General features: G+C 41.2%; 1 protein-coding gene across 5 annotated transcripts in view; it reads left to right on the forward strand.

The window, feature by feature from the left end:
• Positions 1–16,620, forward strand: part of ATP2B4 (ATPase plasma membrane Ca2+ transporting 4) — a 150,487-nt gene extending 133,867 nt beyond the window's left edge. For 2 of the 5 annotated variants that reach the window (XM_083172856.1, XM_083172857.1), the window contains 4 exons: positions 1,118–1,225; positions 1,387–1,569; positions 5,633–5,810; positions 11,543–11,681. In XM_083172856.1, the coding sequence (XP_083028982.1) occupies positions 1,118–1,225; positions 1,387–1,569; positions 5,633–5,810; positions 11,543–11,547 (474 nt within the window). In that variant the 3' untranslated portion in view covers positions 11,548–11,681. Of the gene's footprint in view, positions 1–1,117; positions 1,226–1,386; positions 1,570–5,632; positions 5,811–11,542 lie in introns of all 5 variants that reach the window. The other 3 variants (XM_083172854.1, XM_083172855.1, XM_083172858.1) reach the window with 2 other exon arrangements.
• Positions 16,621–16,953: the final 333 nt, after the last annotated feature.

Here is a 16,953-nt window from a genome sequence, read left to right on the forward strand (position 1 = left end):
ACCATTAGAGCAGTAAAAAACTGGATACATTTTTGGCCACTAAGGGAATCCTATAGATATGACTTACTCAAGTCAGTAGTTCCAAGACAAATAGGTTGAACTCAATGGACTAATGTCTTTTTCAACCTGAATTACTATGTTACTATTACCCCTTTCAGACAGAAAAGTCTGAAAATCCCGGCAAATACACGGCATTTCAAATGCCGTGTCAATTTGCCGGGAGCAGCCTGACCCCCCTTCACACAGAAGAACAAATTACCGGGTTAAAAATTTCTACCCGGTAATTTGCTGAATAACACGGGTATTTCTTCTGTGTGAAAGGGTCAACACGGGTCATAAATCCCGTGTCCTCGACCCTGGTCAATTTCCAGGTCGGAGACACGGGATTTACGACACGGGTGTGCCCTTTCACACAGAAAAAGGACCCGTGTATTTAATGAAATTCCCGGGTGGAACTGCTTCACCCGGGTATTTCATTTTCTGTGTGAAAGGGGTATATGTTACTATGTTACTATGTTAAATTACAATTACATGGTGTCAAGGCCAGAAGTTGCTAAATAAATGAAGGTGTACATTTTGTGAATTAATTTTCTGAAAGTGGGTAAGCAGGAGAGTTGAAATTTTACAAAATGTATTGTGTTTTTTTTTTTCCTTTCAACACCCATAAATGAATCCATATCTATGAATGGTAAAAAAAATATATTCGCCGCAATCAACAGCAAAATGGTGCAGACTTCTGGCACATGTATCTGAACAACGGAAGGTTTTATGGAACAATAAATCCCTATTTTCCCATTGGATCTGTGTAAATAATAGTGATTTTACTGTTTCAGGATGGGTGATGACCTGTTTACAAGAAAGGCACATTTCCCATGGATAGAAGTAATTTCATGGAATTGAACCCATGACTGCATTGATGGTCACATTTGTAGCCTAGCTCTTATGGATTATATGATTCCATCACCTTTGCTCATTCCATGCTCTCAAGGGAAACCGTTTAAAGAGAGTCCCTGTGAAAGTCAAAATAATTCCCCTTTGAAAACAAATGATTGCATAACCTCTACTGCTTTTTGGTACATTGTCTTATTCTAATATATATCTCCTTCCGTACTTGCAGATTGTGATTGTTGAATTTGGAGGGAAACCATTCAGTTGTTCTGGCCTAACCCTGTCCCAATGGTTCTGGTGCATATTTATCGGAGTTGGTGAGCTGTTGTGGGGCCAGGTTAGTTTACAACACATATTTTATATATAGCTTCCATATTATTTGCAATCAACAATATGCAACTTTTTCTTATGTTGTTATCCCTGTGTGCTCACTGATGGCTGCCTCACACTGATATTCTCCTGTAATACTCCCCCTGTATTCTTTCCCTGTCTATACAGTTAATCTGCACAGTTCCCACAAGCCGACTCAAATTCTTGAAGGAGGCAGGCCATGGGCCAATGAAAGAAGATATTACACACGAGGAACAACAAGAGGGTACAGATGAAATTGACCATGCAGAAATGGAGCTCAGGAGAGGCCAGATCCTGTGGTTCAGAGGCTTGAACCGGATACAAACTCAGGTACTTTATAGACACCCAGGGGACACCGTTAAAGATTTGTCTATGTTGAAATCCTCTGTAGACAAAGCAATGATAACAGGCACAAAAGTAATCACTTGCCAAGCACCTGCTGACTTTAAAACAAATATAGGATGTAAACTAGGTTACAGTCTGAAGGTTTTGGAACTTTTTAGCCTTTATTACTGTAATTGTTTCAGCCATGTTAAAAATAAACAAGCTTTAACTGATAGATCTGGCATACACATTGTATGTCTAGGCAGCAATCTATATTCTAAAATTCTAGCTGATAAACCCAAACAGGTTATTTTAAGACACATATAACAGTTTGCCTTATGCAATGTAAATGGAGTCTGTTTTGTTGCTTGAGGTTTTTTTTTTATTAACTGGAAATATTTTCTCTTGCAGTTTTTCTATATGTAAGCTGCAGATTATAAGGGGGGTATTCAATCCTGGGTCTCGACTGATATTCGGCAGGCGGGATTCAATGTCCCGCCTGCCGAACAACGAAAAGGGGGCGTGTCAGCGAGAAACAGGCCCGATTGCTTTTAAAGTCTGGCCCATTCCACCGAGATGCCTTGTCAATGCTGTCTGGAAAGACTGCATTGAATAGGCGTCTGCCGCTATTTACCCCTTCGAAAATAGCCCTAAGTCTCTCCCAGACGGTGGTACAGATTACAATTAGAATATCAGGATGTCATGGTTACAGGGTTACACTAAAAATAAATCCATATTCAGTCAGTGTATTACCCATGCCCCTTTTTAAATGATTCTTTTATAAAATGCAATGGCTAATGTATTGCTGAACGGTAATTTTTTGTAACTGATCTCTATGAAAAAGTTATAATTAAGCTTTCAAAAGATCACTATATTTTTCCCACACTGTATCGATCATACTTTCATTTACTGTCAGAGGAGACCGTACTGAACATTTGCAGTATCTCCAATATCCCTATCCTTCAATAACCACCAATTGCACTGTATACTTTAAAAAAATGTATGAATGATATTTTTGTGGTTTTTTTTTCTCATTTGCTAACTTACTTTCTTACCCAGAGGGCTTTATATAGTTATTTACACATTGCAAAGGATTGTTGAAATGTTTCTTAATTGCATTATTCCTTAGTTCGTCCATGGCATGACTGATTTCCCGATGTGCCACAAAAAATCTTCCAAATGATCAATGCAGAAATTTAGGCAAATAATCTCTAAATACAAGGATCTTCAAAATATTGACATTGTCTAATAAAGACCAAGTAGACAAAAATATGTTTACTAATGCTAATAACCATATGAATGTATACAGGGCTATTTTTGTGCAGGCTCCAGCAGGAACTGTGGCCCTTATTCTAGTTCACTCTTTCTGACAAAATATTTCTTAGATGGACAAAACCATGTGCACTGCAGGTGAGGCAGGTGTTACTTGTGCAGAGATAATTAGATTTGGGTGGGGTTTTACACCTGCCTCACCTGCAGTGCACATGGTTTTGTCCATCTAAGAAATATTTTATCAGAAAGAGTGAACTAGAATAAGGGCCACAGTTCCTGCTGGAGCCTCCACAAAAATAGCCCTGAATGTATATGAGGTAAAATAATTTATAGGTGTAAATTCCAGCCAAAAAAGGTAATTTGTGAAAAGGTAAAACTCGGCAAATGTTTTTTTTTTTTTTTTTTATGTGCTACCAGTATGCATATAGAATTCAAACTACTATTAACACTGCAGTATAGTTAACTTATCTCATGTAAATTCTGTCAAGCTGGAGTAGTTACATCATACACAAAGCAGCCCAGTAGAACATACCGAAAATAACCTTCCAAAATAAGTGCCACCATTTTATACACTATTAAGTTGAATACATGGTACTTGTGAGTTATCTGGGCGCCCGATTTCTAAATCGGGTCGGATCGGGCACATCGCATCGCATGCGACCATCGGATGCGATGCGATGCGATGACCCGATTTTTCCATAGGAATCAATGTTAAAATGGACTGAGTCCATTTTAACATGGAATTCAATGGGAAAAAGGGGTCCTTTTCATACCCCTACTATCCAAGTGGGCATGGAGTTGGATATAAACCTGTGGCGAGCGTAGCGAGCCACCGAGCCCGAAGCGTGGCGAGCGTAGCGAGCCCCGCGAGGGGACACAGAATACCGTTCGCTCGCCACGCTTCGGGCTCGGTGGCTCGCTACGCTCGCCACAGGTTTATATCCAACTCCATGCCCACTTGGATAGTAGGGGTATGAAAAGGACCCCTTTTTCCCATTGAATTCCATGTTAAAATGGACTCAGTCCATTTTAACATTGATTCCTATGGAAAAATCGGGTCATTGCATCCGATGGTCGCATGCGATGCGATGCGATATCGTATCGCATCGCATCTGATTGTATGCCTTAACTTAAGGCATACAATCAAAAAATCGGGCGCCCAGATAACTCATAAGTACCGAATACATAATTCCAGAGATAAAGGATATTAGAAAGATACATTTAAATATCTGGAATAATAAACAGTCATGCATGCAGTAATCTTTTATGTACATTACAGGGCTGATCAAATTCACTGCAATGCCATGTAGTAGCCTCATGCAATGTTTCTGCACAGGAAAAACAACAATTATTGTAAAAAAACAAAAACATTGTCCATATTTGTGGAGGGGCAAGCACAAATGACGAAAGATTAATGCCATAAAAATCTTTTTGAAACCCATTGTGCGTGGCTTCTGCTGTAACTTAATGGTTAATTGAATCAGCCTCGTAATGTATGATTAAACTCTGGATTTTGTTCCGGAGCTTTCCAGCTGTATGCTTTGGAATCAAATTGTAGACTGAGCAACAAATTAGAATCAAGTTTCTGGAAAACAATGTCATTTAAAGTCGTGGATTTTTTTAATCATCTTGGCAGACTGGGTCTGCTGTTGAGTAGAGATAAGGTCACTAAGGAGCTTAGTGTCGGTCAACTTGGAACCCTTTCTGGCTCTTGAATCTGCTTTTGTCTTGGGAATCACATTTCACATGTCAAATAACAAATTTTCCCTTTTCTATTTCTACTGTTTGTTAATGAAAAATAATTATTCTCTAAAATTACTTTCTTCTCTCCTGCTATTCCTTCTCTTCCTCTCCCCCCCCCCCCCCCCCTCTCTCTCATTTTTTCTTAATCCTCTATGACCCATTTTATTTCTTTTGTCTCCCTTTCTTCTCATAGCTGAGGGTTAATGATTTAACAACTAGATGCAAAATCTATGACCAGTAACTAGTTGATTGTAACCCATAGCAACAGATCATATTTTACGCTATCAATGCAGTGTAACAAAGAAAAGCAAACATTTGCTGTTGCCAATTACTTGCAACAATGAAAATCTGTAGCTCCTTGGCTATCCAGTTGATATGTCGACAGGCAATAGGTAGACACATGCAACATGTCGACATTGGCAAAAGGTCGACATGCTTATAGGTGACACCTGAAAAGATCGACACGTGTTTTTCATGACTTTTATTTTTCAAACAGACTTGTTCTTCTCCATCCATGTCAGCATAGAGGGAGAATATAATAGTGTGCTGGGCATAGCGAGGCAGCGAGCCTGAAGCATGGCAAGCAAAGCATTGCACAAATTGGGGATCCATGTCGGCATATGCCAACATAGACACCAAATGCTGTGAAGAATTTGTCAACCTTTTGCTTGTGTCTACCCTTTGCCTGTCAACCAATAGCGGTCAACCTATTATTCCACACCCTCTTCTTCTTATTTATACTTGATTAACATTTGCAGCAATTTGGCATATCACGCTGTGGTTTTATTTTCTGCAGCCCCTCCCTAGTTCAGTCCTCCATCACTCTCATTCTCTCATCTTTCCCTGTTTCTCTACCCCCTTCCTTTTGATCTCTTACTTTTCTTTTCTTTTCTAACTTATTTCTCTATTCATCTCATTCATTTTTGTTTGTCTCCCTTTCTATTTCTTTCTCTTTCTCTCTCTCTCTCTCTCTCTCTCTCTCTCTCTTGCGCTCTCTCTCTCTCTCTCTGCTTCCTCCTCTGACTTTTGTGTGTCTCCCTCTGATTCCTTACAGATGGACGTAGTTTATACATTCCAGACGGGCGGTACCTCTTTACAAGGGGCCCTGAGGCGCCAGCCTTCCACCATTAGCCAGCACATCGATGCTAAACATGTCTCTAGCCCAACACATGTAGCTCTGTCCTCTGCTACCTCTCCCCCAGCCACTTCTGCTGCTGCTGCTTCTGTGGGCAGTGAGTTCAACACTATTACAATGCATGCTGTGCACTTCGGCTGCTGGTCACTGCTCGATTTGTCTAACACTGTCACTATTCAAATAACCTAATAATCTAATACTTGGATTGATGTGATGGGGATTGTTCTTTCCTTTTCTTTTTTTTTTTGCTTTTTCTTTCTTTATGTTTTTGTTCTCTTGCTCTGCTGTGATGCCTTTCTCCCCGCAGGTGGTGGACTGCTTTTTTTCATGCACAGCTGGACTAGAGGAAGGGAGGGTCTCTAGCTGTATACTTTTTCTTTTGCGAATAGTGCTGATGTCATTACTTTGCAGATTGAGTCACAATCTTATTAGAACAGAGTAAAGGGACCTAGCGAGATTTGCTGAGCGTTCTGGGCGATGCTAGATTGCTGATGCAAGCGATTGCTGATCACATCGATGTGTCCGCGCTGTGTGATGAGCCATCTGTCAGGGCCACCAGTGGCCCTGCCCGGCGATATTACTAGATTTATCCAGCATGCTGGATATTAATCGCCAGGCCATAGACGCACAGATCAGCGCGTCACTATTGCCATGGCCCCTACACACGGAGCGATGTAGGGGCTTAGAAAATGGCCTGAAATCACCCCGTGTGTAGGCCCCATTATACTAGCAGGATTCTAAGCAGTTTTTTTTTATATATATATATATACACACACACACACACACACACACACACACACACGTCGGTGGCAATCTATGGTCCGGTGGGCGACAAGATGATGGCCAGAGTGGGCGGCAGGTCGATGACCAGGTGGGATGCCAGACCCATGGCCGGGATAGGCGACTGGGTTCTGTCTCCTTCTCTGCAACCTGCGTGCCAGGCACTACAGACTGCAGGTTAATGTATGGCAGAAGCCAGCCGTCACTGCCTAGCTGTGACGGCCGGCTGACAGTGGTGCGGAGCAGCGCTGCGGATCGGATTGCTGACAGAGATTTGATCCGTAGCTGAAGGGGGGCTTAGGGGTACTGACCCCAGAGCCCCGCCTTAATCTGGCACTGCACCACTCCCCCCCCCCCCCCCCCCAGCCCTATAACTCCTAACTACACAGCATCGTCTGAGACCCCCCCCCCTTGCCAGCTTCACCCTTTCTATGCAAAACTCACATATAGGACCACCTGTTCATTCCTCCCTGGGAGGACTCCTCCCTCACACATGCCCTGCCCCCTCCCGTCGCTCACTCCTCACACCAGCCCTGCACTCACTCCCCGTCCTGCTCCTGTTGCTCACCCCACGTCTGATGCTAATTACAAAGGGAGCTGCCTCTAGGGACACTGGCACCGCGGCACCCCAGGGAGCCAAGGCACACAGGTTGGGAACCAGTGTAATAGAGCCTTGTTCAATGTACAGTCAGCAAATGCCAGTTTAATCAGGCTACCCCCAAAGTTCAAAGAAGGTGCATCCCCTCAACCCACTCATAGGCTTGGAAAGCATGCCCCTAGGCAGGGCCGGCGTTAGCCAGTGCAGGGAGGCGCCGAGCTAAAGATGTGCCGAGCTGCAGTGACTGCCACTCTGTGCAGGGAGGTGGTGTACGTGGGACTGAGAACACCCTGCGTTTTCGGGAACTCTGACTCAGGAAGGAGAAGCTGGGCAGGCAGGGGGGGGAGGAAGCTGTAGGGGGCCGAGGGTGAGACTTAGGAAGGATCAGCGGGTGCTGGAGGTCAGACCTAAGAGGTAGGAGGAGAAGGAGACCCCGGACTGCAGTGACTGCCAGCTGGCCGCCAGCGTCTCAGGTAGAGACTGCTCCAGCCATGGATGGGGTTGCCTGGGGATATATAATAGAGTACAGTATGTCACACTGCCATAGACTTCCTGGGGTCTAGCTCCAACACTGCACTGTAGAACCCAGTTAGACTGATCTAAGCGTGAAATAATTAATAATTACAAAACATATTTAGCAGGCAGCCCACATAGATCAGCAGGGGACCCAGCACTCACTACAACAAACTAACTCACCTTAACATTCAAATCAATTAAATAAATACACTACACTAACAATTGGTCTCTCAAGAACCTGGCAACTGCTGACACATCATAGCTAAAATTAACATGTGTTTTTTATTGGTTTAAAGCTCAACTGCCTGCTACCTTATGGTTTTTAAAGATGAGGCAGTCACCTAATTGATTATTTGAATATTAAGGTGAGTTAGTTTGTTGTAGTGAGTGCTGGGCCCCCTGTAAATTTAATGCATCAGCATGATCGGAACAGGGACAGCAGTGTTACCCGACAGCTGTTTCAATTGCTAACAAGCAGTTGTCATCAGGGGTGAGGCACATACAAAAGGAGCCTATATATATGCACCAAAAAAGATGTTAAGGAGTCCAATCTGACCTCTGATGGCTGCTGTATGACATTAGCTGGGGTTGGATGCGCAGCTCAGTAGCATGTCAGCAAGGATACTCTGACCCTGTCACACCAGGGGCATGACTGGCCAGGAACTCCGTGAGTGGCTGGATGTGCACGGCGGCATCTGTCACTGTAGGTGCAGTGATGATGCTTGCCTGCAGCACAGCGCTACGGGGGAATAACAAATTGGCAAACCGTGTGAAGCAATACTTAAAAACAATAACAACGGAGGTACACTGGCAATGCTATCAATCACGGAGACAGCCCCAGGCTCAGCGCGAGTGTTATGTTTGCAAGGCACTGACGACACGTGATGGTGTCGACAAGTTGTAACAGTGTGTCTGCGTATGTGGATGAATGGAATGAAACTCCACAAAGGGCAGGCGACCTACACGGCAGTGTCGCAACATGAGGCATGTCATCAGAAGATAGTGTACCATGATACTGGTGAGGTACGAAAAATGAAAAAAATAAAAAAAATGAAGTGTCAACAAAAAAGTGATAAAATAGGACTAATGTCAAAGAAACTAATGTCGTTAAGACTTAATGGGGCCTGGCTGTTGCGTCTGAAGATCCAGGCAAGTTCTCTCTGGAACAGCATTTTTTCTCTGTCTCCTGGTCTTTTCTCTGTGGTGGTATATGGTCCAGAATAGTACATTTGATCCTTAACATTGTGGGATTTTTCTAGGAAGTGTCTGTCTACCGAAAGTTTCTTCATTCCTCCATTGTTATTGTTTATAAGTATTGATTCGCACTGTTTCCCAATTTATTATCCCCCCCGTAGCTCTGTGCTGCAGGCAGGCATCATCACTGCACCTACAGTGACAGATGTCGCCGTGCATAGCCATCCGCTCATTGAGATCCCGGCTAGTCACGCTTTTGGTGTGACGGGGTCAGGGTATCCCCGCTGACGCACTACTGAGCCACATCTCCAAGTTTTTTTTTAGAGGCCAACCACTCAGTTGCTGATTTAAAGTTCATCCTCATTGATCACGTACCAGCGATGTGCCGTGGTGGAGATAGGGACGGTAAACTCCTCAGATTAGAAACATCCTGGATCTATCGCCTCAAAACAGTTAAACCAAATGGACTCAATGAGCGGTTCAGTTGGAACGTATTTCTTTGAGTCCAGGAACACCTGCGTGTTACCTGAGTGTACTGTGTGAGATTTCCAACAGTATTGGAATTAGTATTACTTAGCCTATTCTGCATTATTTATTTTTCTCCTTTTCCCCATTTTCTGGGCCTGGATGGCTTTTGATGCTGTTCTTTCCATATAAATATTGATTTGTAATTATACAAAGGTCATTAGATTCTCAGAATGAATTATTGCTTGTAGTGTAGCCCTAGCAATCCTAATGCTTCAATTACATTGTGCCTGATACAAGGGCAGAGATGAGGCAGTAGATTGTATTTAAACACTGGTCCTCATTTGGAGTTAGGAGTGAATTCAGATTGAAGATATAATGTTGCACCTTGGAAAAATCAGATTGCACTGCAAGATGAGACCTTAAAAGATTAATCATTTGGAGACATCCAGGGGCACTTTAAGAGAGGAGGAGACCCGTGTGCAGCCTCCTCCTTTCGGACCCCTTCCTCTCTGTCAGCCACGTTGCCCAGAACAGTAGAGTACTAGAGCACTCCGACTCTTTTGTGCATGCGCAGAACTCTGTAAAAATGGCGCAGTAGCAATTCCAATAGCGCTGCTGCCTTCATTACGGGACTCCAGAGGGTAAGTATTAAGAAAATGGGTGCGGTGGTGGTCCCCTGGGACTCAGGCCCGCGTGCATTGCGCACATTGCACCTATTATAAATATGCCATGTATAGTGCCGCTACTAATAAATGTAATACCTCTTTCAGCATTAATTTGATATCCACATTCACAGGAGTCCTGGACTTGTGTATTTTATTATCTCATAGAAGGGGCTAAAATGACTTGCTAAATATGTTCATTCCTTTGTACTTTTTGAGCTGCTTTTGATCTTCTAGCTGAATGTCTGCATGGGGTTCCTGATGCCTGCAGCGTATGCATGGGTGTGCATGCTATCTCTTTTTCTGGATTTTGTTGATGTGCTGTGAAGGGCTCAAATCAGTGTATAGTATGGGTATTAAAGATGCAGACCCTCTTAGAACAAACGCTGACCACTAACAAAGACTTACCTTTTTCTCATGGCTTACAAAAGACCTAATTAGAAGAGGTGTACAGATCTGTGGCCATTTTCCTTAGTGTTGCTCTGTTTATATATAATATATTTCAGTAACTGTTAAAACTTTATCACAACTCAATTGTTTGCGGTAAAAACAATACTTTTTTTTGCTGGCAATCCAGTTAGAGTCCTGGTTTATAGGCAAGAACACATATAAGTTCACAGTCCTATTTGTTTTTGAGGCAGCGACCGCAAAAACAGGGCACTTATCTGGAATTTTTTTGCCTGGACCTCAGCATATCCTGTAAAAAAAAAATCCTGAGAAGTGCCGCCGCCGGGCTGCCTTTGGATTTATTGGGTCAATTGAATTTCCCTCATAGTATACTTATGTGGTAATGGTGATTTAGAGAGACCCTGTAGATTCACCACCACGCTTTTTGTGAAAAAGTTACTTTTTTATTTCATTTAAGTCCTTTTTAATAAGCCTTTTGTGAAACTTTTCACTTTTTTAAATAAAGGTTGATTAAATATGTTCAGTTTCCAATTGTTGAATTATGCCACTAATGGATCCAGTGACCACTATAACTACATTTTGTTTTTATTTATTTGATTCCTGAGCGGGACTGCAACTTTATAGATGCTTGACTGTGATATAGATATACATAGATATGCTAAGATCATGACAAGCTGTTTGCACCAAAGATCACTGTGGTATGCCTTGTTTTTTTGTGTTTTTTTTTTTTTAGTTCACTGAAGCCATTCTAGACATTATGCTTAAGGGATGGGAAAAGGGAGTATACTGTATATTTTATGATTTTATAGTTTTTCAGATGTTTCTTTATTTCCATTTAATTTAATAGTTTTTAACATATTTTGTTGATTTTGTGTTATAAAATTGCTTTTGTATGATACAGTATCACTTACAATTCTCCAATGAGATATTATCATATTAGAAATTGGAGGCATAGCGATTTCATGAAACTTTTTGATATCATGAGTTTTCTTTGCTCTTTATTTCTTTTTCCTTTTTTGCATTTTCTTTACAGTTTACACTTAATCATTCTATGCACATTGTCATATTTAGTAAGCTAATTCCCTTCTTTATCTCATTTAATCTTTATTTCCCCTTTCAATACCTTGTTTCTTCTCTCTGAAACCTCTTTATATTTTTCTACTTGATGTTTCCTTACACTTTTTTTTTTTTCCTCACGAACAGATTAAAGTGGTCAATGCGTTCCGCAGCTCCCTTTATGAGGGGCTTTTGAAGCCACAGACCCACAGTTCCATCCATAGCTTCATGACCAATCCGGAGTTCACTCCACGGGAGGCGAAGCCTGACCCCCAGCTAACAGACAGCGACAGCGAGGGCGAGGAATCTCGGGGTCTTTTGAAGGGACACATTGTACAGACGCACAACCACAATAACAACTCCTCTGCTGACCCTCGCCCATTGGACATCATAGTGTCACCATGTGAGAGCCCTGTTCACAGCATGGAGACCTCCATTTAACACCAAAAGCAAAGCCCAACTCAGCTGGGCATCTGGATGAGGTCACTGCTCCTTCCCTTGCTGTCCTGTCCTTTCACTGTCCGTTACCCAACATGCCCCCTCTCTCCATTTTCACCTCATTCATACACACCAAGCTTTCATCCTATAGTAATTATCCATAAACAGGTAAACGTACAGTGTCCATGAAACCACAGAATATTTACCCATGGAGCCACAGTCTTTGTATAGCCATAGATTCATAGGCTCAACGGCTGCACTAATATTGCTATAAACGTACTATACAATAATAACAAAACCTTTTTCCATTAAAAGCTTTATCCATCTCCCCATTAACATGGTCTGAGCAATTATAATTGTGCACTAGGTCTGTCCTTCCTGTGTGCAGCATTCATTTGTGATCATTGTGCAATTATACACTACATCTATTATAGAGCCATAAACTTACTGAATTTATGTGTAAACTACATATAGTGTCTTAAACACATAATCCAGGTATTCACACATTGGCGAGCTAAATGTACGCCATGTAAACTTTCGTTTTCTTACCTTTTTACATTAATACAAAATTTGGTCATATAATAAATTTCACAACTACACAAGCGCTTGATAATATGATCATATACACAACGCATGTGTGTTTACGCTTTTACCGTTTAATTCCCTCTGTTTGTTTCCCTTTGTCTTGTGTGTTTGCATGTTTAACGACACTGCTTCCCTGTCCTGTTGCATCCTTACACCCTATATACCCTGCTTGTTCTTATCCCAGCCTATATCCTTTTGCCTTTACCCAAAGGTGCCAATAAAAAGGGAGCTGGGCAAAGGTTCCTATTTCCAACCAAAGTGTGCCATCCCTTACTGCTTCAACCAGGCACAGCACCCATTGCACCTGTCTTCCACCTCTGTAGGACTGCTCCAGCCCACAGCTTCCCTCCCCAAGACTGTGAAGCTGGGAACATGTGCAGCACCCCAACTGCCGGATATCTCCCAGTACCAAGGAGTAAAAACTGTGCCATTCTGCCAGCTTAGCTGGTATTTGTACCCCTAAAACACTGATCCTTTTAACCTGGAAGAGACCAACACCAGGTGGAGGGGGTCCATGGTGTGTTTAATGGAAGGAGGGCTACACTGCCATATAAAATTTTTGTGTGTGTGTGTAATACTAGTATATACATATGTATGCGATTACACACGCTGTATACATTGGTACGTTTACAATCACTGTTCCAGAATGAGGGCTAATGAATTTGTGGGGAAGTTCAGCACTGCTGCTGACCCCACTCTACTGCCTGTAAATGAAACCTCTGATGGGGCACACAATGTGTAGGGTGGACGTTGACAATGCATGCTTTGCCTAATCTTTACACTGACACTACATCGAGCAGGGCAATGTTTGACGAGGCTCTATATGACTTTTCCTAAAACTCACTTTGAAAATTAGTCTTGGCTGCAATGTACATGCACTGAGTGAAAATGGATAGTATGCTTTGTGGCATTTGTGGTTATTTTAGGACATTGCTGCTGCTTCCTGAACTTGTAGCAATGGTTGTAATTCAGCATTATACAGGTACCAGACGCTGCAGCAGAGCATACTGTCCATCTTCTGAAAACATGACGTGTCTGTCCATCTTCTATACAATTTTAGTTAGACACTGATTTCAGTAATTAAGTAGGAGAGAAACACAGCACATAACCTAATAAATCAGTGTAAAGTATATTGAAACATACTCATAGAAGGCTTCAGTTTTGAACGTGATATTCATATAGCTCAAACGAGATTTGTGACCATTTGCCTACTTAAGACTATAAAGGCATAGTAACGATTGTACACTATGACATAAGAAGTCACCTTGCATACTGAACTAGTTACTGACCGAGTTCTGCAATGGATTGCAAGAAAACAGAACTCGATCTTTGGACAGTGTACATTGGTTAGAAGCAGTAGTACTGTTCATCCCACAGAACTGTTAGTGTTAATGCATTTGCCCTTCATTCTCTGTTAATTGCAATTAACAATCCTTAAATTTGCTACTGGGACAGTGATCTGGGATAACTTTAAATATAGGCATTGAAATGCATTGCAAGCCATCTTGGAGTTGCCGGGATTAGATATAAAATAATTATAGACACTATAATGTTCATTGCATTTTGTTCTTTTGTTTTTATTTTTATGCTTTTAGAAAATAATCATAAAGCCTTTCTAAATAGTAATGCAAATGTTCTTTTGTTTGGTTAGAGAACTAGACAGCTTCAGGGCCGTGTGCACAGCGGATTGGGAACCGACCAATCACAGATGGTTGCAGTGCTAGTCTCATGACCAGCAGTTAGTGCAAGTTGTACAAAGCCAATATTGTATTTTTGATTTCTCATACCACTGCCAGCTTCATGCTTAATATGCATAGAGCTGTCAACAGAATTGTGTTTTTATACATATAAATATATATATATAGATATATAAATTATGTTCATATATGGCAGGTCATCCTGCAGTGTACGCTTTTTATGTGCTACATTTTTTTTATGTAAAATAGGTTTTTCTATTTTGTTCCAATGCTGCGTACACAACAGAAGTCCTGAATGTTTCGTTTTTTTATTTGATATGGGAGAGACTGTAAGAAATACAGTTTGGGGAGATTTTTTCTTTATATCTTTTTTTTTTTTCTTTTATAGATAATTAAAATCCTTCATTGCCTGGGACAATTTGACACATGCTGTTATGTCATGTGCAGTAAATGTCTTTTGGCACGGAAATGCTTAGCCATATGAACGGTAGTCTTACAAACAAGTGCAGTGTTGGACAACAAAGAGCAGATGAATGTGTTGTACACTTATATTGTGCACTAGGAGTGTTTTACAGCAGCTGTCTATTGGTTGCAGAATTGCCAACAAAACCCCACAATCCTTCAACATTCCAAGCCCACTGACTGGAAGCCTATTGCGGCCACACAAGAGCAAGACATACAAAGGGGCAGAGCAATGTCTTTTTCTTAACTAGCCTCACACTTAAATAATAGTCACAGTACCAGGAAGGCATTTAATTACATTTAGGTTTGATGTTTGCTATCCAGCATCTATCTGCCAGCAACAGTAGCTGCAATTTTACCTTTTGTACAATACAGTCATACTGTAATGTGCATCATTGGTTTATATTCTGCATCTCTGTTCAGCTACGCTTCCACGGATCTCTGCTTCCTACTGACAGGATGAGAATCATGGCACTTTTATTTGGAAATTCCCATTGCTCTCTGGCTTCACTGATCATGCAGATGAAGAGAAATAAAGGTCCTGGTTTCCAGAATGCATGTCACTTGAGCTATTCTTTATTTGCAATTAATGACATCAATCCCTAGATAGTTACAGTGTAACACATATGGGGCCATGGATATTACATGGCACCATGTAAATACACACCTAAGCCTTAAAGAATTGACATCCTTTTTAGTAACATACAGTAGAAGTAGAACCAATTTGCTGTGACATTTAGCACCAATCAGAAACTTGCTTCTCTTCATTTAACTTCTGGAAGATTTTTTTTTTATGCTTTTATTTTCAAAGTGATCTAGAACATTTGTGTAGCTCTTACATAATGTTATTGAATTGAAATAGAATCGCAGGCTGAGATGTTTTTGTTAATAAATGCTCCTATTGCTGACATTCTCATGAGCGAAATTAGAAATGTTGATGGTAAAAAAAATCCGCAGCTCTTTTTTTCTTTCACTCTTGTTTACTGCATCAAATGAACCTCTTTCACTCTTGTTTACTGCATCAAATGAACCTGTCTGATGCCAGTCAGGCCTGGGCCAGACTTCACAAATATGGAGTTACAATATTTACACCTGAATGCAATTGTCGGAGCACAAACTTTCTTAAAAGCCTACAGAAAGTTGGAACAATTTGTTGGATTTATTCACAGACTAACAAGAAAAAAAGGAACACGATCTTTGGAAATGCTTATCAAATGCACAGTTATTGGTGTGGCTGCATATGCTGAATTCCATATATTCTTCATTTTCCTTACTATAGACTACTGTCCTCGAAATCATTCACTCATGTAACCATTTATCTGCCCCCTCTACAACCCCCCCCCCCCCCCCCCTCCCCCTTCCAGAGAGAGCATGCCTTATTAAATGTGGGTTTCCAGACTTGGATTATTCTTTTTCTTTCACAAATTCGTAAAACAAGCACTGTTATTTTGTATAAAATAACTGATGGACTCAATGAGTTTTCTGTGTGCATGATTTTAAAGAAACAGTGACACTACTATATATATATATATATATATATATATATATATATATATATACACACACACACACACACACACACTCCCTTTTAAGTCCATTTGTATCACACTGTAGATGGTCTAAGTGTGGGCTGTTGCTGCATTCTACTGTGTATCTGCATTACGCAATGTAAAACATTTCCCCTGCAAAATAAAGCCTGTGCATGTAACTATTGGATCCCTGGAAGAAAAAAAATGATGTAAGACACTCCGAGGAATCTGGAATGGATTGTGCGATGCTGCCATCTAGGGACTTGAAAAGAAGCTGCTGGAATGAAGTCTTCATGAAGCAGTGTAGATGGATACGAAAAACTATTGGTGATGATGCTTATGGGACAGAGAATAAAATTAGTAACCACAGATATAATGTAAATGTCTTCGCTTTTGCAGTATGAAATGATTGCTTGTGCTGTCAATCCTTAGAATTGTCAGGGTTAGTTGAATGTGTTAGAGGATGCAGAATGAATGGCGTACTGTATTTTGTATGTAGCATGAAGTGTATATACATTGTTGTTCTATCTTTTATTTATGCCATCAAGTGTCCATAGTGTTGATCATACAATTATTACAGTGAAACAAAATAAAAATATATAAAAAGTTAAATTAGACAATATGAAGAAAAATGCAGCCAGTGAAATATAGGCAACAAAGTGAGAAACCAGTGCCCTGGGAATGGTGTCCAGAAAGGATAATTGATATTGACTGTGAGTGCTGGTAGCACTTTATAGACCGGGAAAGTGCTTGGAGAGAGCAAGGGAGTGAAGGGCCCTGCTTGTGAGAACGTACAAACTAGTGATCTTATTGTATAACTGGCTGTTAGTTCTCAATGTGTTAAACT

This window comes from Crinia signifera, chromosome 2 (assembly GCF_055691185.1).
Source record: "Crinia signifera chromosome 2, ASM5569118v1, whole genome shotgun sequence".
NCBI classification, from domain to species: Eukaryota; Metazoa; Chordata; class Amphibia; order Anura; family Myobatrachidae; genus Crinia; species Crinia signifera.